Raw genomic sequence first — 20,552 nt, 5'->3', positions numbered from 1 at the left:
ATCGCACAGCACACGGGCCTCTAGAATTTCGCTTTCATCGAAATTCGGCCGCCGCGGCCGGGATCGAACCCGCGTCTTTCGGGTCAGCAGCCGAGCGCCATAACCACTGAGCCACCGCGGCGGGGCGATCCTCAAGAGTAACGGAGTGGATTCCAGGAGAAGGCAAGCGTAGCAGGAAGCGGCAGAAAGTTATAATAGGTGGGCAGATGAGATTAAGAAGTTTGCGGGGATACTGTGGCTGCAGGTGGCAAAGGTCAGGGTTAACTGGAGGGAGATGGGAGAGACATTTGCCCTGCAGTGGGCGTGGTCAGGCTGATGATGATGCATGTTTTTTGGGAGTACAGCAAATTCTGAAAAGCAGAACTTCTACAGCACCAGGAAAATTTTCATGTGATAAGTGCAGGTAATTATAACTTATAAGTCTATTTAAGGTCATGCATGGGCAGACAAACCACGTAAAACAGACTCCATTTATTTGAATTAACCTGAAATGTACAACAATCAGAAAAGAGAAGGGAGGGGAGTGGAACTGATGAGATGCCTTGCGGAACATGGTGAGTAAACCAATGCCATCCATTCATTCTAACGGAGCCCAAAGGCGAACCTGCAAAACAGAAAAATACAAATATGTTTATTATTGCTAGTACATCACACCAATAATATGGCCATTAAAACAATATACTCAAATAACTCAAAATTACTTTTAAGAGATGCCACCACTATAGAGGGAAGTAGCTGCAGAGGGAGCTGGACAGGGTTAATAGCAGACCAATGAGAGAAGCATTAGTCCAGCAATGAGTGTAGCATTGGTAGTGGTCGTGATGATCCAAACATACAAGCATATTGCTCTCACAATGTTACTTTCATATCATCATTCTTACAGACAGCAAGAATTGCCAGTAGAATGAGCTGGAACCATGCAAAGTTTAATTATTCTCAGTTAATATAAATCAATAGTTCAGCCTTCAGGCAAAAGTCTGCTTCTAATGCTGCTTTTATGAGCTCGAATTGCTCCAGCTGTGGTTTGCACTCTCAAGCAAAACCATTATAATCTACCTCTGGATGTGTTTCATGGCACCCTATTGTGAGCCGCAGCGAATAAGTGTCCTAAGTACTAACTTCAAATGATACCAAGGGTCCCACTACGTACTCTGAGGCGTACACGGCACATATTTCTTTGGAAAGCATTCAAATTACGTTGCAACTTCAATGATGGACTTTCTCCTGTTTCAGCCAAGTTATACACAAACTTACTATGCCATGCAATATTCACCTCGTTCATTCACACATAGGCGCAAGCAGACTGAACAGCATCGCAAAAGAGGGCTGGCTGTGAACAAATCTACTAAGTGGACTCTCCTCACACACCAATGTCACTAAGAGAAAACTCTTTAACAGACAAAATCATTTGGTTTACTGGACTTGGGCAACTGGAACAAACTGTTTCAGCACTACACTAGAACATTTTGTCCACAGCAGAGCATTGTTAATTTCAAAGGTTGCTAATCCCTCTCGTTCCTGATAATTAGTGTCAGCATGAAGTCACTGGCAGCTTTTATCTCAGCACCATCTGGCGTTAAATCAGAAAAATTTTTGATGACAAAATCTTGCCAACACTGGCATACAGCCAAGCCCAATTACAACAAATATTTGGCTATCACAAATGAGGAGCATGTTGGGATCAAAAGCAGACAACACTGCTTCATTCACACTCAGCTGAAACGTACCCCACACACTTAGAGGGCCCCTGACGCACTTTCTGAACATGGTACACAAACAAGCCCAATCACTATATCATGCGCTTCAGGACATCTGAGACGAGTACAACTGATTTCCATATGGCATAGGGCCTACAATCTAGCACCTAAGATAGCTTTTCACTTTTGGTACTTGTTTCACCTGCCCCATTTCGTAGTTCTAAACCATCATATCTTCTCATTTGCCACAGTGGGCAGACAGTTAGCTAAACTCTTTAGTGCTGTCACAAATAGCAGGTGCCAACAGGGGTAAACCAGCAAGCTATGCCCCTTAGCTAGCTGAACCCACCTAGTGGAAAGTACTATTCAAATGAAATATTAAAGCTGATAGGGCAATAATAAAGTGCAAGTCACTGGACTGGACAGAGCAGAGACAGCTTTCCATGATGCCAGCACAGACACTCAACTTAAGCATGGTAAAATTTATGGAGGACAGGAAATACAGGCACTAGGGGGGAGGGCGGCAATGTTTGATTATTAATAACCCACGCTGCACAAATTCCAGTGAAAAATATGAGCTGAATGCAATACTGAATTGAACTGAAATGAAGAGAGTTTATTTCCAGACATACAGGAAATGCCAAATATAAAAAAAGGGGCTCCTTCAGAATAAGTTTCTTCAACTTTGACGAATAGCATATGGGCCCCTTTAAATAGACTTGCAGCCCCTTTTGAAAATGCTACTAAAGCATCGGAGAGCCTAAAGGGACTGACCACTAACCAAAATATGTCACGAGTTTATGGTGGAAATTAAAAGATTGTGCCTCATATTACAAGAATTGAGCACTGCAATATCGAAGAAATGAGGATTTATAATTGTAATTCAGCACTGAAAATCCCATGAAACAAACTCAAAAGCCATGTTGTGAAGCCCTGCCATTATGAGTGTAGCGCGCCACGTGATCATATCTCGATACAATATCACTGATTTGGTTTAAATGCACGGTGCTTTTTTTCTTTCAAAAGTGTTCCTCATGTTTTATTAAAAGTTTATGCACTGTCCAGAGTGCCCTTGGATGAAAAACGACGCACCCTTCGTATCGCTGAAGAGGTGCTTTTAGCGTTTGTCACTAGATGGCACCACTGTGTTTTACATTTCTCGGATAAAGCGGCAAACACGGTCCATTAAAGCTTTCAAGCTTTCGGCTGTGCTGTGCCGTAACAGCTGTGGGTGTGGAAATTGAAATAAATAATAAAAATGTCTAACTACTGTCGAGGGAGAGGTTTATATTACTATTTGGTACATAACATCTGACAATGTACAATCGCCATCGCTTACACTGATTGCAGTTTCCAGCACCGGGATACATAAAACCAGGTGCACGCACTGGCCGAAACATTCTTGGTAAAAATCTTCTGCAGCGTTTCTAACAAACCTGTTGCAAAATTGAGCACCTTAGGCAGCAAGCTTTCTGTTGCAAACAAAAAAAATTTGGCCCTTAAAATCCAATGCTCTATCCCTTTAATAGACCTTGTGTGCACGATAACACCTTACCCATGAAGCCTGCTGCTGCCACCCTGCTAGATATATATGCCGACCCAGAGAAGCAGGAACAGGATGCCAAAGCCCAGGAACACTGCAGCGACTAGAGAGATGATGAGCTCCTTGAAAAGGTCTCGCGTGAACTTTGTTGAGGTCACCTCGTATCTAAACACACTCATGTCAAGGATGTACTCGAGAGTTGCATCAGTGTACGAGGGGGTACCCAAAAGAAACCGGACTAAATTTTTTGGTCGGCAAAGCTTCTGTGGTACCGCGTTTTGCCACTAGGAGAGCATAGAACGAACATTCCAGAGTCAGTAAGCCGAGTGCTGTCGTTAAAGGAGCTCAGACTAGTTTAGGCAGAGTTTTAGAGTGACGACTGTTTTGTGTGAATGTCGTTTTTGCAATGGCTGATTTTCGTGAACAGCGTGCGCCAGTGAAATTCTGATTATTGCTCGGAAAAAGTTGAATGGAAACTCTTGAAATATTAAGAAAGACGTACAAGGACGATGCTATGGGGACAACTCAAGTGTTCCTGAATCGAATCCTGAATCAAAGCAACAATCATGCCTAAGGAAAACTTCAAATTCACCTCGCCTCAAGAAAGCTCGTCAGGTGAAACCAAACCTCAAAACAATGCTGATATGTTTTTTCGACGTGAGAGGAGTCGTCCATTGAGAATTTGTTCCGCAGGGTCAGACAGTTAGCCAGGCTTTCTACCTGGATGTTTTGAAAATATTGGGCAACAGTGAGCGGTGGAAGCGGCCAGATTTGTGGCGGTCGGGTGACTGGTTTTTCCATCATGGCAATGCCCCTGCTCACACAGCCCTGTCTCTACGACAATTTTGGACCAAAAATCGCATGACCCCTATTCCTCAACCCTCATACTCTCCCGACCTTGCCCCGTGCTACTTTCTGCTACTTTCTTTGTTTCCTAGAAGGAAAAAATAGGTGAATGGAAAGCGTTTCGCTGACGTTGCCGAGGTGAAGAAAAAAACGACGGAGGCACTGTCAAGCATCACAAAAGATGAATTTAAACAATGTTTTGAAAAATTGAATGAAAGATTCGACAAGCGTATCATTGCAAGTGGGGAATACTTTAGAGATTGAAGGTCTGTGCTTAAAATGTGAACAAATAAGTTCAAACAAAAATAAGTCCGGTTTCTTTTGGGTACCCCCTCGTATACCAGCCTGACATGAACAAGAAACTTCATGCCGCAAGCCATTACACATCAACAGATGCATAACCTTGCAACTTAGCATCAGCAAGATGCTTTTAAGCTACTGCTTTAATATGTGAAATGAGGTCCCTTATGAGCTAACTTTAGATACACAGAACTCACTGATATTATACCTGAACTGCCAACTTGCAGCCTTTATTACCTGTAGACGCTGCCATTAAAACAATAACTGCCGCATGCATATTTTATTAATGCATGTGCAAAGGTGTGAATAGAACAATTTATTGTTGCAAAGAAATAGCACTAATAGTTGACAGTGTGCAATGACTTAGCTCACAGAGTACTAAGAGTGTAGCTATCAGGTGTCACTTGATTTCAAAATGACCATAGCGACATCAATAACAGCACACAGCATGAAGAGCTAATTGAGTGGTTTATGGAGCTTAATGCTCCCAAGCGACTGAGGCTATGAGGGACGCCATAGTGGAGGGCTCCGGATAATTTCGACCAACTAGTGTTCTTTAAAATGCACTGACATCACGCAGTACATGGGCCGCTAGCAATTCGCCTCTATCGAAATATGACCGCTGTGTCCGGGGTCGAACCTGCGTCTTTAGCAGAGCACCATACCCCCTGAGCCACCGCGGCAGCTAACAACCAATTGAGTGCAGGTGAATGGCTGTGGTAAGTCATTACTGAAGTTAGTGCAAAGGACAGGAATATAAAGTATCAGCACAGTGCACAAGCATTGACTCGCCACCAAAAATTATTGAAAACGAGTGATAAATACATACAGGTTCAAACATAAAACTAAAACCCTTGGCTGTGCATGCCTGCTGTGCACTGAATGGTTTTTATACTTTTTAATTATTGCACCGAATGGTTTTTATACTTTTTAATTATTTGTTAATTTTAGTGTAACTTTTTAAAACATACATATTTACAATTTCAGGTTGTCACAGACCAGTGGAATGTGTCTCGTCAGGAATTCTCTCGGGGCTCAGCCATCGGCGAACGAAGCCGACACTGGAATTCCAGGAGTGGTATGTTCTAGAGCGGTGGTACGGGTGCTCTGTTTTTTTTTTTTAAAAAGTAGAGAGTGCAGGCATAGCCGACTCAGCGACGCCTGTCACGGAAGACCTTTTGCGTTCCCTCCTGCTCTCCCGCGCGGCGCTCCGAGGGAACTTCGCGGTTTAATGCGTCCCCTCTGCCCCGTCGTCACCGCATTGACAAAAGCGCCCCGATGATGAGGGAAAGGGAAGAAGTATGCTATCTGCCGGCCCGTCCAGGTTGCAGGGGGCGGTTGGCACAGTCAGGAGGAAATAGGCAGCTGAAGAGGTTGGGTGGTGTGTTTGCGGGCGTGGAGGGCCGAGTTACCGCGCCGAGGCACGCGTTCCATCGCACAAGGCCCGCCGCCGTCGAGCCATCGTCGCATCCACAACCACCCGAACCAGAGTCATCGCCGCAGCCCCCGTATGTGAATTGTCCGTCGGACTTTCTGCTTTTCTAGCTCTAACTTTTTGTATATTACTTCTTTTCATGCCCTGTACGCCTTCTTGTTCTCTGTAGTTGGATTTGTGTGTTCTTGGTATTGTCTGTCTCTTGCTTGTCGCGTTTCGTGTTTGTATAGTTTTTCGGCTACTCCTCTGTTCGTTTTTACCTGTTGTTGTGTTTTCCTGCATTCGAGTAAATATTTCTTCTAAACCCGCAACCCCTTGAGTTCCTTTGGAGGACTGACGCACCGACACACGTGCACCTCGCACGGGCTGACCGACCTCAACAAATAAATGTTGCACAACGCTCGCTTTTAGGCCACAGGGGAACGTAAAGCGGCCCCTGTGCCTCGACGGCTTGCACCAGGCAGCCGGTTGGTGGGCGATAGTTGTGACACAGTTACACTGGAACCTTGTTAACTAAATGGTTTATAATGGTATAATGGATATAATGAAGGAATAAAGATTCCCCTTGGAAGCTCCGTCAACACGGGCTATAAGGAAGTTACGGCTATAGGATGTAATTACCGGGTCCCTTCAACTTTCTTATAACGAGGTTCAAGTGTATTTTAGTAATGAATCAGTAGTCCCGGTGCGTAGTGCTTCTCTGTGTCCTTGCCCATAATGATGTTTTTGACAAACTAATCAACTAGTTTCATTCGCTTTTGTTCGTTTTGAAAGCATTGTTTGCTGTTCCCTGAAAAAAACGTTCAGCTTATAGTCAGAGCTCTGGTATCATGCAGTCTATCTGTCCACAGTATTATTTTCACTGTGTAAGCATGAATATTGTAATTTCGACAATGTTAGCCGCCTGCAGACTTGGAAACTAAGGTGCGCAAAACTAAAAATGCAGTGGCTACCGACACCTGCTCATCGCGTCACAAAACCTCGGTCACTTTCACTGGGCGGTGGCACAAGTATCACCGACGAAAGGATACACGAAGAACCAGGCCATGAAGAAGAGGCCGATGCCCATAAGCACCAGCGTGAGGTGGGGGTAGACAGCCGGATTGACCGGGCTGACATACTTGTACATGTGCTCGATGCCCAACTGCAAACGTAAGCAGAACCACACAAACCACGTCACACACTGAGCACAGCAAACAGCATCCGTTTTTAAAGCTTCAGCGAAGCGGCGAGCTCATGAACGCGTGATAAACGGCTCAAAAAATACTTTTAAAACAGCGGACGCAGTAAAAAACGCAACCGCTCAGCAGAGAGCGGACTCGGGTTACAGTAGCGATAACGAAACACGGACTTACATGAAGGAATTTTTTTTTCCACGAAACATAGAGTTTGATCCAATACCTTAGTGCGTTAAAATGCACACACAAATTTCTCGCACAGTCTGTATCGTCAACAGAGAGGGGATACCGCTGTTATGAGAGCTGCTTCTCTAAGAACCGGTATGCCGGCTGATGCGGTGGACGTGTTTGGGTGGACGGTACCTCAAACAAACCGCCACGTGGACTCTAGCGTTGCTCCGATATTTATTAACAATGTAACACTTTTCTCACACCCACAGGTATTTTGAAATTCGCTGTAATTCTCAGCAAAGTATTAACGTTCTGGGGCAGCGCTAAACGGAGAAACTTGGACGAAACCAGTGGGACTGCCGAACTCACCAGACCGATGGTCGCCATGTTTGCGTTTGGAGTGACGTAGCCAAAGATCGACTTCTGCTGGCACTACGTGCAACTTGTTCGTTCTAACGCAGCCAACTGAATCCAAAGTTAATACAATAATTACAAAAGTAAAATAATAAAATAAAGTAAAATAGTTTGCATTGAGTGTAACATAATTTATTTTTAGGATGTATTTTAAGGTGTCAAAACCAAATAAATATTATTTAAGAAACTGATGTTAGAGCACGGTACAGTTTTTGTTTCTTTTTTGAAACGACAGCTTACAATACACGAAGACTTAGCATGTAAAAAAGATGATTTCTTGCGATAAATAAGCGCACAGACTCTAGACTGAAGTAGGTGTCGAGATTCTACTCTTTGGTACGACTGTTTTGCGTTGTTTTTCGAAACACGCCTTTTTCGCTCCATCTTCTTATTTCATGAGGAACCAAAAGCGCCAGCGGCAGCAGCGGCGGCCATTTTCAGGTCAAGTTCGACAAGCTCTTCCCTCTCCCAGGTGTCTCGTATGACCATCTTTCCTCCTTGGGTTTTCGGAGCGGCCGCCGTATGAGGAAAACATTTCAGATCTGCAGTTAGCATCGGCCGCGTAGCGCGTGTACATACTACACTCTTCGTAGCCGGCGCTACGAAACAAGTTCCCTCTCCGAACAACCCTGCGAGGCCGGGGCAAAAGCATCGACCATGGCAGCGGACGGCCACTGTCCTGTCAGCGACGCCGGCATGCCGACCTCAGTGACCGTGCTCATTTTCTTGGGACTGTTCTTCGTGGTTTACCTTTTGGCCCGCATCCTGTACGCGCTATGGCGCGGGTTCTACACTTGTTACCTCGGCCGCTGGCTGGGCCACAATGTCAACTTCCGCAAGATGGGCGAATGGGCCGGTGAGTGCATGCATCAGGAGCGCTGTTTCATACATATCCACATGACCAGAGCCCGCATTCTGTATTTTTTTTTTCTGCTACGTCACTGCTGCTGTCACATCGCGTGTTTGACTGTGGTCTACTATCTTAAGATCTCGTGCGGACTTGAAGTGTGGTTGTGGGGCGGCCTCCTTGCTTGCCAGCTTTGCCGTAGGGTCAGTCGTCTTGCTTACTTCCTTCCCTCCGTTCGGACCTTGTGCTGGTTTTCACAAGGAAAGTGAATTGTGCGAAGACGTCCTTGTCGCACAGCCTGCCAATTTGGCGGCGACAAGTCGTCTCGAGTTACGTTAAATGAGATTCGTGACGTGGTTTCGCTTTGACTCGCATCCTGCGTCCTCTTACCATGCCACCCAATCATTAAAGTTTACCTACCTGCCTATTACCTTCACGCACACAAGTATCCTGTTTTTATCACTCCGGGCTCGCGCGTGTGTGCAGTGCGCAGTGATCGGACGTAACGGGGTGTTGTAGATAACGGACGAAGCACCTTTAATTTCCCACGGGCTCACCTATCACATCGAAGCCTCTTTCGATGCCGTAAAACTTTATTTCGACACTTTATAGTGCGCTTTCGGCGATCGCGCGTTACCGTAGCGGCACATATCACGCCACTTTAAGTGGAAATCAGCACACAAGATCCAGTCCGCTATTGAAGTGTCGCGGTCGCTCGCATGCAGGAGTTTGGAGGCCTCCGGTGTGATATGCAGAGCGAGACGAAGGGCAGACTGATAACTTGCGCGCTTGTGGATAGGTCACGGGTGGAGCGTCGCCGGCAGGGGTTACGAGCGGCAATTAAAGCTAGGGGAAACAGGTTTTTTTGAGGCCCAACCGGACCTAAAATTAACCAGCGCAACTATGCGCGATACAATTACGATAGGCGCACGATGGTGGACAAGATAACTATTCCAGTGAGATATCGATCGGGATAGCGCTGCTCGATCCGTGCCCCTTTAAATGCTATTGACGTCTCCTTGTCGGCGCATTCAAGATTTACAAAGGATTTATATATTACTTTACTGTCTTTAACGATATTAGTACGGTGCAGAAGACACGCATGCATTGTGCTTGTCTGCGGAAACACTGCACGATGGAAAGGTTAGCTGTTTTCGCATTTTCCACGGACTGGCTTTGCCCATGTAAGGTGCTCACCATCAAGAATACGCTACGCCCAGGCGACGTTTAGTCGCTTAGTTCTTGCGAAAGTTTCCGCCTTGTGAGGGGAAAAAAAAAAACAGGACGTGCATACCGGCGACAGGCGCGCCCGAGTTTGCAGCATTGCATTTTTACATGCCGCCTTGTCGTCACCAGATCTGCAGTCGAAAAGTTCGTTATTAGCAGCAGTACATTTTTGTACGGCATTAGCAGTGCCGTGACCATCGGGGACTGCCAATTACAGGAAGAGTCAGCAAATTCGCTATATGTTCAAACTTTGTATTGATTTAACTCTGCACGTAATTTCATTACCATGACGCTAAATCTCTTCTCTTTGCTTACAGGAGGTTGTTCTTGTGTGCAACGATGTGAAATGTGCTAGATCCAGCTAAATCGTTCGCCATAACGGTCAGTGTAGTAGTACGTCGCACGTTACGCGCTATCACATGGAGGAAGGAAACCATTCCTTCTTTCCTTCTTTCATCCATGCGCTATCATCAGGTGATTCTATAAATAGAAAGGCCGGAAAGAAAGCGAAGGTTTGGAGGTCATTCCCTATGACGTGAAAAACCGAAAAGAAATAACGAAGACGCTCACTTCTCCGACGAACCAAGCGCGTGTGCGTGAGGTAGCTACTAGTTCTCAACCTTGAAAGTATAGAAAAAGGGGAAAAGAACAAACGCGCGCTTGCGTGCGTCCTCGAAATGACGTCAGCGGATGGTTGCGCGTTTTTCTCACGTAGGGGGAAGCTCTAACAACCTGGCGCCGGGCGCTAAGTGCATGCGTCGTCCGAAAGTACGACATCGACTGTACTTTTTCTTTGGCGAGGAAAAACCGTGCGCTGACTCGGTTCTCGGCGTGAGATCGAGTCGCTATGACTCCTTGTTTACGAATTGAAGCCTGTCTGCCCTTGCGGGTGTTTATCGCTATAACTGGAGTGCTATCTTACTTTTTTTTTGTACTTTTGCGTGTGATGTTGGAAACATTCCCGCCTGCTCTTGAGAAGGGTTGACTGAACTTTGTGATGCCAATCTCTCTCTCTGACAATCGAGATTATACGAAGGACATTCTCTGGCATAAACGGCGCGGGAGCGGCGTAACATGTCGAGACTGATCGAAGAGTCCCTTTTTTCACTTATCTCCCAAAAATAGCGACAAGGGGGTACAAATTGTGGATTGGGATATATATACCGGGTGTTTCAGCGAACACTTTCAAAAATTCTCATAAGTAGAATTTTCTTGGTAAAGATATGGCTTTTGCAGCATAGTATTACCAATGTTGGCGGACACCAGAAAACCGGTGAATCATATTAGGTAGTAAACTGGTTCACTAATTTTTAATAATTAACTTTTTAACTATTACAGTTAGGCGCCTAGTTGCAGTTAGATATTTGTAGCCGGTCGTTCAGTTTTTAGAATTTCGAAAACACAATTACCCTCACCGCTGTGGCTCGACAAAGTTTGGCTGCATCGGGCGAAAAATAAATGCGCTATCGAAAGCATGCAGGCAAAGCATCCCCTCCAGTGCACGTAACTAGTTGAAAAAGCCAAATTTTGTCGAGCCACAGCGCCGAGGATAATCGCATTTTCGAAATTCTAAAAACTGATATGGCTATTACTAACGACCAGCTACAAATATCTATTTGCAACTAGGCGCCTAAATGTAATAGTTAAAAATTAATTATTAAAAATTGGTGAACCAGTTTACTACCTAATACGATTCACCGGTTTTCTGGTGTCCGCCAACATTGGTAATACTATGCTGCAAAAGCCATATCTTTATCAAGAAAATTCTACTTATGAGAATTTTTGAAAGTGTTCGCTGAAACACCTGGTGTGTGTATATATATATGGACTGGGAAGGAGGTTCTCTCAGGTTATATTTTCTAGTTATGTTGTAAACTTTTTCCCGGTTATGTTTTCCAGTTATGTTGTTTGGCCTGCCAGTAGTTGTAGTCATGAAGAGAGGAAGTGTGCGGTACTAGCTGTCACTCTTCAATAAAGGTAGCGCTAAACTCTGGCAATTTACCGTTCACCAATTTTAGCCCTGTATCGACCACTGGTCAGCTACTAGAAGGCAATGAGTGAAAAGCAACTATCAGTAGGCAAATTTAGTTCTTCAGTGCATCAAAAAGTGTAGGCAAGTTTGCTGGGCTGGCAGCGTTGCTTGCATTAAGTTGTGTGCACTGCCATTCATTTGGGTGAACAAAGGGTCGCTTGCTCGATTGTTTCGCTGAGACAAAAGAACTGCCCAGGGTGACAGACCTTGGCAGGAATTTCAACTACTCAAGGCTGGCGCCCTGGTTTCCTGGAGGTTTTAATTGTGTTGCAAGTGGTGGGGCAAGTGTTGGAGAGGCCGTACAGTGACAGTGGCTGTTGAACCACACTTCTTTTCCTCACATTTCACTTAATTAGGCACAATTATCTCATTTCTTACATTGAGCTGAAAAATTTCGTAACTTGTTGTGTAATAAACCAGTTTTGGTAAACCAGTGCTATCAGAAATGTTATCATAATTAGCTTTTTTTTTTTACTTGCCAACCTAGGACTCTCTTAACTATTCCGATTTAGCTAGGGGATGAACTATACGGAATTTAGGAGACAGTGGTGCAAGTGCTTATCAGAAGGGTTCAGTGAGCGGTGATGAAAATTAGCCAAGCATTTATGGGACAAACAGAGGCCATATAGGGGGCAAGGGAAGGGTGTTATGTAACGTCTGGCAAGTGGGTGTCGGGCTGCTCCTATGGGGTAGTGGCGTGTATATAAATGCTGTTGAATAAGCAGTCTGTAAGCACAGTAATGTGTTGTTTAACTCTTGGTTCACACTGAAAATTAAACACAAAGCTGCTCAATTAATGCTACAAAAACTGTTTCTCTGGATTAAATGCTTATAGAAGAGCCTTGGTGTTTACCAAGTACTCATCGTACTCTTGAAGTCATCACTCTGTTGACCATATCTGAGAAAGGTAATAATATAAAGCACATAGATGTGTACAGGTTAAGTGGAAAAGGATTCTTGACTTTTCTACGCAAAAGCTGTTAGATGGAGCCCTCGCTGCAGATGAGCGTTGACCGTCAACGCCTAGTCACGTGACCGTCATCAGGCACATGACTGTATGTACCCGTTGTGATTGCTGTGATAACCCAGGCTGCTACAAAATCTGTATGTTATGGACTTTACTGCAGGTCATACGTATTAGCAAAAGACAGCCAGCAGCATGGTGACAGCTTTCGCCAGGTTTAACGCGTTACTCAGCAGAGCTTAAACACTTGGCAATCTTATTCTGTTCAGATTTCGTGAGATGGAAATGTGTTCAAGAAAACCATCCTTTCTATTCCCAGTCCTAAAATTTTTAATTTCGTTCTATCTCAGTCCGGTGCACTAGGCAGGACCTTAGGAAGAAGGATGACCACAGTGTAGAACCGGCAAATCGCTTCACAGTGCTTTTCATTACATAGTTTCAATGGGTTCATTTTCCCAAATGTTTCCTGTTAACAGGGCAGTGTCATGCAGAGTAAGCAGCTTACGTGGAGGTGTACCCCTGCTGTTTCTTCCAGTTGCGGCTGGAGGAAGGCATTAATGCTCGTGACTGCTTTGAACTTTTTTCCAGTTGTCACGGGTGCTTCGGATGGCATTGGTCGGGCGTACTGTGAAGAGGTACGGCTTTCTACCACCTGTTGCATTTCTAGCTCATTCCTGAGTGACACATGTGACACTTTTCATTCATTTCTTTCTGTCGTTTCTTTGTCTGTTTACAGCTTGCCGCACGTGGTCTCAACATTGTTCTCATCAGCCGAACACTTGAAAAGCTGGAGGCAGTGGCCCGCGACATTGGTGCGTGGCAGTTTTGTGATTGGCGCTCCTTATTTAAGTGTGTATGGATGCTGTATGATTTGTATTTTTGATGTGGTCAGTCTAATACTGGAGCCAATCAATACAAGTGTGCCTGCATGCACAGCTGACTTCAATATTCTGCTAATGGGTATGGAAGCCTGACTGAGCATCTAAAAGAACACAGTGAACAAGATGTTACTGACATTGCATGTGCCATTCTTTCTGATGGAACTAAGATATTCTGTCCTGCTCGGAATGGTTGTTTTATTCACAGAGTATTGTGATCAAGTTCTCACAGATATTAGACTGTATGAAGTGACCTGATTGAAGCTCAAAACTCTATGGAATGGCTGCCGCATTCACAGAGGAGTGTTTCTATAGTTCCATGGTAGGTTTGAGTGTTGGGCAAGTCGGCTGGCATTTTTATTTACTGCAAGTTATTGCAAAGTGATAAAACTGCCGCAGATAACTTGGCACAGACTGCAAAGTTCTGTCATTCTTGATGGCTTGCTATTTGTTGCACTTTGCAGTAGAAAGCTGTGGTTCTTTCTTAGAGTGGCATCAACACTTGTTTGGCTGTTTTTAACCTTGTTTGTTTCCTGCGTAGCGCAAAAACAGCAGGACAAAAAGGAGTTACACTTGACACTGGAACTTATTCATCACACTCATCTAACCACTATTTTCCTTAGTGCTAGACTATGCCTGAGGGTACAAAAAAGCTATTTACTTATCAGAAAGCCAATCAAAGAAGTGAAAACCAAATTTTTAATTGTGTGTTCTCACTTTTGAATGATCAATACGACACTAGTGAATGTGGATCGCCATGTGGAATTCGCTAAGGCCCAGTAAAAAATTCATATTTGAATCTCTTCTTATTTAGTTCTTGTTTTAGTTTCATCAGCTGAACGATGCTTGGAGTTGTTACAAGTAGGCATGAGATAATATGAGGCACACAAAAACTACAATATAATCATTGCCTTATCATTTTAGTTCTCTCCAGCTCTTTACGCTGGCCTGCCTCCGAAGCCGGAATGAGAGCAAATGAAGAAATTGCTACTATTCATAAAGTGGTTTCGTGTACCTTGTGTAACCTCATACCTACTTGTGACATTACTACCACCAAGACTACATTGGAGAAGAAATTCAGTCATAAATTATCTACTGGGTGTAGGCAAATTTCTGGTGATTTCTGTTTAGTAATGTCTTGGGCATCATTCCAGAGCAACAGTGCATGGCAAACACGGAAATAATAATTAGCTGCCCACTCTAAACATGACTGACAGTACTAGCACTTAAATGTGGGCTATCACAAGGAGGCGTTGCTCTCATTTGAATGAAAAACATTGCATGGTGCATGCATGTGCCCTCCCATTTAAATTTAATATAGAGCTATTCTGTGATGTTGCTGTGCCAGATTTTTTAACTATTTGCGAATAGTTCTCTCGTAATTTATAATTCTCTCGTAACTTAATAATTTGCTGTTACCTGGCTGTGTATAGCTCTATACCAAACTCTATACTGACAGACGTGAAAGATGCTTGCAATTTTTTTGGATCCATGAACCGCTTCTTTTTCAGTGGGAATTCAGTATAACTGGGCAAATAGTCACGCTAAACTTGCTGTTACACTTTGTAGAATTGGTACATGGATGTTCTAATGTTTGTACTTGGTCTGTTTTCTTTTCATCACTGCTGTTACTGCTTGCCGAATTATTTTGGTACTTCAATCAGTTGGTCCCGCTATTTGTCAGTCAGGCTATGGGACTGAACAAATTTTGAAAAGTATTGTGCAACATAAAGTTGAGTGTCAAAAAAAAAAAAAAGCCAAAGGAGACCCGAACTGACCAAGTTTGGTTGCTAGGGCCAAGCTAGGCTTACTTGAAGCCAAGTGCACATGAATTTGACTCTGATGAATTGTATGGAGCAATTAAATAACAAACTTCGAGGACCTGATCACCATGACCATTCTCCTTTCGCAGAGGAGGCAACAAATGTCAAGACCAAGGTGATCGCCGTTGACTTCACTGCTGGCAATGAGATCTACGACACGATCCGAAGGGAACTACAGGGTCTTGAGGTCGGCGTGCTGGGTAAGCTGCTTTCTGTTGTCTCTTTTCCTGTGCAGTAGATGGCTTGGGCAAAAAGGATCAAAAGCACACAAGTCAGCATGATGTTGTAGTCATGCCCAGTTCTCTTCGACTTCTTGCATCTTTAAATTCCTGGAAGGTGATGGTGACATGAGTCACTTCTGTTTTAGCCCCTGAGTTTGCCCTTTCCATCAGTTCTGATGAATTGAAAAAGCTTAGGTTCAGTGATCCGACTGGTTGAAAGCCCTTGCAAGCCCTCCTTTCCAGTCCAGCAAGCTATCTTGTGACTTCTAAGCAGTTGCGCTCGCATCCCATGAAAGAAGATAACAACAAACCTTCTTGATGTCTTCTACATACTGCTTGTGTCTCAAGTATTTACTTTTTTTTTCCTTCAGTAATGTTAGCTGTAACAACAAGCTTTGATGCTTCATTAAAGTGCACCTTTGTTGGCTTGTTAATATTGTTTGTTTTTGTACTTTGTTTTTCAAAATGGTTTCCCTGTATTGGAGAGGTGCATTTGGTTACATAGAAATTATTTTACATTGGTTTCAAACTTCCTGTAAGCCACTGCCTCGCATGAAAGCTCATGCTTTGACTTGCCCGTCTTCCAACAGTGAACAACGTCGGTGTCAGCTATGTCTACCCAGAGTTCTTCAGCGCTGTCCCCGATGGTGACAAGGTAAGCTGCTGTTTGCTTGCATTCAGAGGAAAGCACAACCTGCTTTCATTTTTAATTTTTGTCATGGCATGTAGTAAAAATTTTAATGCCGCCAGCCACAGCATCTCTGTGAATGCCTTTTTAGATTGTATTGTTGCGACTCTGTTTTGTTCATTGAATAAACTCAGTTTTCCCACAGAGTCCACACGTTGCGAGCTTTTGCGGTGATAGGGCTTGTTGAAAAAGCTAATGGAAATCATTGTAGTGTTGCAAGGTATACTGTAGCCAGGCAAGAAAAGGAAAAAAAAAGTCTTTTGAGCATTTAGTATTTCTCACACTTGCTGGCTAACATTAACATGAGGTGACCTAATTAATGTTTTGTTTTTGAAGACTACTACACTGTTGAGCTACAGTGGCATGCCATCACAACTGCACAGCAATAGAGTAGTCTTTACAACAGCCCTCGAAACATGTGTTATATGCTACAGTGCAACATCATCTAACTGTAAACTAAACTCACGCATTTCTTTCAGGTCATGGACAGCATCATCCGTGCCAACTGTGTTGCTGGAACTATGGTAATCTCGCATTCTTTCTTGCTCTGGCATAATTTTGTCATGCAGTTTCCAGCAGATTTTGTGACGCTTCTGTGCACTCTGCGTCTCGATAAACACCTCAGATGACCCGCATCTGCCTGCCCCAAATGGACCAACGTCGGCGTGGGGTGATCATCAACGTCTCCTCCATCTCAGCCATGCATCCATTGCCCCTTCTCAGCACATACGCCGCTTCCAAGGTGAATCTCATTTCACATGTGATTGGAGACATCCAATTTTTTTGTAGCTGCAAGAGTTAGGGCTAAAGTGAAATGGCAGAAATGTATAGTATTACATTTTATGAGCTTGCTGAAACAGTTAACCTGTCAAAATCATGACTGTAATGACGCCAATTTATAGGTGCAGATTAAAATGGTGTTGCAGATTTGTCGCATGTAGGCAACAGCTAGCCATTATTGCAGCTCTTTTGGCTGAAGTGGTACCCATTCTTTGTAGAATACCTGTGATGTCTTATATTCAGGGGGATCAAAATTAAACTTTACAGATTTCTTAAGATTAGGCACTATTGTTTCCCTCATAGCCTGAGTCGTTTTGGGATGTTAAACCCCCTAAACCAAACTTAACATTAGGCACTGCATGCTGTGTGAAATCCACCTCGGGACATTAAGTTTTGTGACCAGGGGGACATGAAGACAGTTATTGTCACTGTCAGGCACCTAATTAACTAAAATATATTAACTTTGTAGGGACTATTGTTAGCTTGAATGTTTATATTGGAAACATAGAGGCAGTCACATTTCTAGACTACACCATTTGGTGGAATTCTAGAGCATGCATGTTGAGAGATATTCACCTCTAAAGTTTCCGTTGATTTTGGGCAATTCACACGCAAGGCGTTATATCTTGAGATCATTGGCTGAATTTTTTGTTTCAACAGGTACGGTAAGCTTGAACAAAGTGTGATGTTATGGTATGAGCACTAGTTCTAGCACAGTATGGACTGCTGCTCTAGATTGCTTTGTAACTGAATTGAAACGCAATTTGCAGGCCTACATGGACTTCCTGTCTCAAGGTCTTCAGGCTGAATACAAGGAACGTGGCATCTACATTCAGGTACACATTTCTAGACGGCAGTCGTGACTTTTCTCAACAGTCGTACATGCTTCTCCGTTTTTCATTAGTGGGAGAAAATATCTTATCCGAGTGATTGTATGGCAACTATTAATTCAGACACTATGTCTTAGTGATGCATATAACATGGCTGAGACAGGAACCTTAACTCTCAATGCATTTTTCTGTTCTGCTGCACAAGCAATCTGTGGCTAGCCTTTCATACATCTATTTTTGCATTTGCTGCTGTTAGACATTTCGCAGAAACCCTGTTTGCCGTGCACAGGTTTGTTTTGAAATTGTAGCTCATAAACTGCTGCTTAGCAAGACCCTTATGTATGGATTGTCTAAGTTTGTGGCCATGACACATAATTGAATATCATTCAAACCAATTTGCGACATTTATGAGAGTAGCCAAGCTTTTGCCCATTTGTTTAAAATGTTGCACAAGTTGTCATTCCAGTCGCCGCGGTGTCTCAGTGGTTATGGCGCTCGGCTGCTGACTACGAAAGACTCGGGGTCAATTCCGGTCGCAGAGGTCAAATTTCAATGCTGGTGAAATTCTAGAGGCCCATGTACTGTGCGATGTCAGTGCACGTTAAAGAACCCCAGGTGGTTGACATATTCGGAGCCCTTCACTATGGCGTCCCTCATAGCCTGAGTCGCTTCGGGACGTTAAACCCCCATAAACTATAAACCAAGTTTTGTCATTTCAGATACTGATTCAGGAAAATAAGTTTAACAGGGACTAAATTGAGACAAACAAAAAGTAAATAAAAGAAGTACGAAAGCAGTGAAGATAGCTTTAAAGGTGCTTTGCAAAGCCTTTACAGCTGCTGGGCATGCCATTGTTTAAAAAAGAAACACAAGCAGCCTAGCAGGGAAATGGTGTGCAAAAAACTTACACTATGCAATGTGCTGTCTGGCTTGGTTTTCAGTCTGTGATGCCCGCATACGTGTCGACGAAGATGTCCAAGATCCGCAAGGCCACTTACATGGTGCCAACGGCCACCACCTATGTCCGGGAAGCCCTGAACACCGTTGGCATCGAGCATGCCACCTACGGCTATGGCCCCCACAAGTTCCGGGTATGTCCATTACTAATTTTATTTTATTTTTTTCACTACTGCAAACGTGCTTAACCATGCTTCACTCATTTCATCAGTGTGGCTACACAATCTACAGTTAATGTTGGCGTTTTGTTATTTGTTATTTGGCCTTTTATAGCCGAATAATATGCGTGAAAAATAGTAGTTGCTCACTTAACCTAATGTGTCCCCAAAAGTGACCCGAGCATTTCTGTTCAACCTTTTTTTTTTTCGTATTTCAAAGTCATGGGCACATTGAGCGCCAAGAAGTTGCTTTTTCTGGCAGGAAAATTGGCAGCCACTATCGCACATTAACGAAACTCTGTTAAGATTTAATGTCTTCTTGCAAAAGAACTGTGCAAGAGGTATCAGACGTGCTTGCTGTCGAAAAATTACATGATTCACTTTTTTCAGAGGTTAGACCATAAAAAAGCGGGCAAGGTCAGAATCTTATTGCTTATTGGCTGGCTAGGCTGGGAAACTTTAGTACGGCACTGAAGTTATAAAAAATGATTATGCCCTCAAATCAGGTTTTTTGCCCCTATCCAGATACTTGCATATAGTATGTAGTCGCAAGAAATTAACCCAGATATTTATTTCTTAAAGTAGGTCTCGTTCTTTCCACATTCAGGTCCTAAACCAACTGTCACTATCAATATCATTATATATCAAATCACTTAACATTATCTAGAGAGATTTGGCACAGCTCTTCAGTTTTTATGACAAGATTGCTGCAAATGGCAAGATAGACACCGGGTCTTTCGTGACCTGAGTGGGCAGCACTGACATTGATACCTCAGATTCAAATCATGTCCAGCCATGCTCTGAAAAGCTTAAAAGAGACTTCATTTCTTCTTTTTACCTCACGGCTACGAGTAACACCGATTCGTTCTTACGTGCAGGCTCTGGTCCAGCGGAAGTTGATGGAGTGCCTTCCCCACAACGTGTTCATGAACATCTCGCAAGCATCCCTGCTCCAGATCCGCAAGCTGTACTACAAGAAGAAGGGCATTGAGGACACCTTCCTGGCTAAGCGCATTTCCACCAGTGCAGCAGGGGACGGGGCACAGCAGGTCAAGAGTCAGTAGTCGGGAAGGGCCAAGACTGTCAGTCATTTTTCACTGGCTCTGTAGTGCGTGTCATTCCGCACTGTGCGACAGGTCTGCCGTCGGTTTTCGCATGCAGTGCTCAGAAGAGGACGCTACTACGACTACTACTGCATTAAGGGGAAGGGAGGTTCTGCTTCTTTTTTTTGTTTCTTGTCATGGCTACTAGTTACGTGTTGTTTCCATACTGTTCTTTGTAACTCGGTTTTGTGTTCAGACCATTCTGAGCAGGTCTTGCCTCATGTTCCGATGCCTGCATTCCATATTTCATTTGTATAGAGATGTGGTGTGCTCGTTTTGTTTTTCTTTTTTTTTTTCATTTGTGGTTTTTCATTCTGCGAGGTGAAGTCAATAAAGGTTTTTTACGACTGTGCATTTATTCTAAGGCTGCTACCTGTACCAAAGGAGGAATGCATTTTCTAGATGTCATGTTGCTAAATTTCGTAGATTTGACGAAGCAGTATTGAGTGGGTCATACTGT

General features: G+C 43.8%; 2 protein-coding genes across 2 annotated transcripts; one reads left to right on the top strand and one right to left on the bottom strand.

Annotated features, from left to right (window-relative positions):
- Nucleotides 1-456: 456 nt before the first annotated feature.
- On the bottom strand, nucleotides 457-7,619 carry kud (oligosaccharyltransferase subunit 5 kud). Its single transcript, XM_089560356.1, has 4 exons — nucleotides 7,540-7,619; nucleotides 6,853-6,965; nucleotides 3,253-3,405; nucleotides 457-604 (listed from the first exon to the last, which is right to left on the bottom strand). The coding sequence occupies exons 1-3, from the start codon at nucleotides 7,555-7,557 to the stop codon at nucleotides 3,279-3,281; spliced, it is 258 nt and encodes an 85-aa protein (XP_089416482.1). The 5' UTR covers nucleotides 7,558-7,619; the 3' UTR covers nucleotides 457-604; nucleotides 3,253-3,278.
- A 372-nt stretch (nucleotides 7,620-7,991) lies between these two features.
- On the top strand, nucleotides 7,992-20,446 carry LOC149329617 (very-long-chain 3-oxoacyl-CoA reductase-like). Its single transcript, XM_089560352.1, has 10 exons — nucleotides 7,992-8,440; nucleotides 13,243-13,289; nucleotides 13,391-13,466; nucleotides 15,445-15,555; nucleotides 16,167-16,231; nucleotides 16,744-16,788; nucleotides 16,890-17,006; nucleotides 17,815-17,880; nucleotides 18,816-18,965; nucleotides 19,868-20,446. The coding sequence occupies exons 1-10, from the start codon at nucleotides 8,242-8,244 to the stop codon at nucleotides 20,051-20,053; spliced, it is 1,062 nt and encodes a 353-aa protein (XP_089416478.1). The 5' UTR covers nucleotides 7,992-8,241; the 3' UTR covers nucleotides 20,054-20,446.
- Nucleotides 20,447-20,552: the final 106 nt, after the last annotated feature.

This window comes from Amblyomma mixtum, chromosome 9 (genome assembly GCF_055824585.1).
Source record: "Amblyomma mixtum isolate Tamu chromosome 9, ASM5582458v1, whole genome shotgun sequence".
Taxonomy (NCBI): Eukaryota; Metazoa; Arthropoda; class Arachnida; order Ixodida; family Ixodidae; genus Amblyomma; species Amblyomma mixtum.
This window is presented reverse-complemented; position numbering and strand designations above follow the sequence as displayed.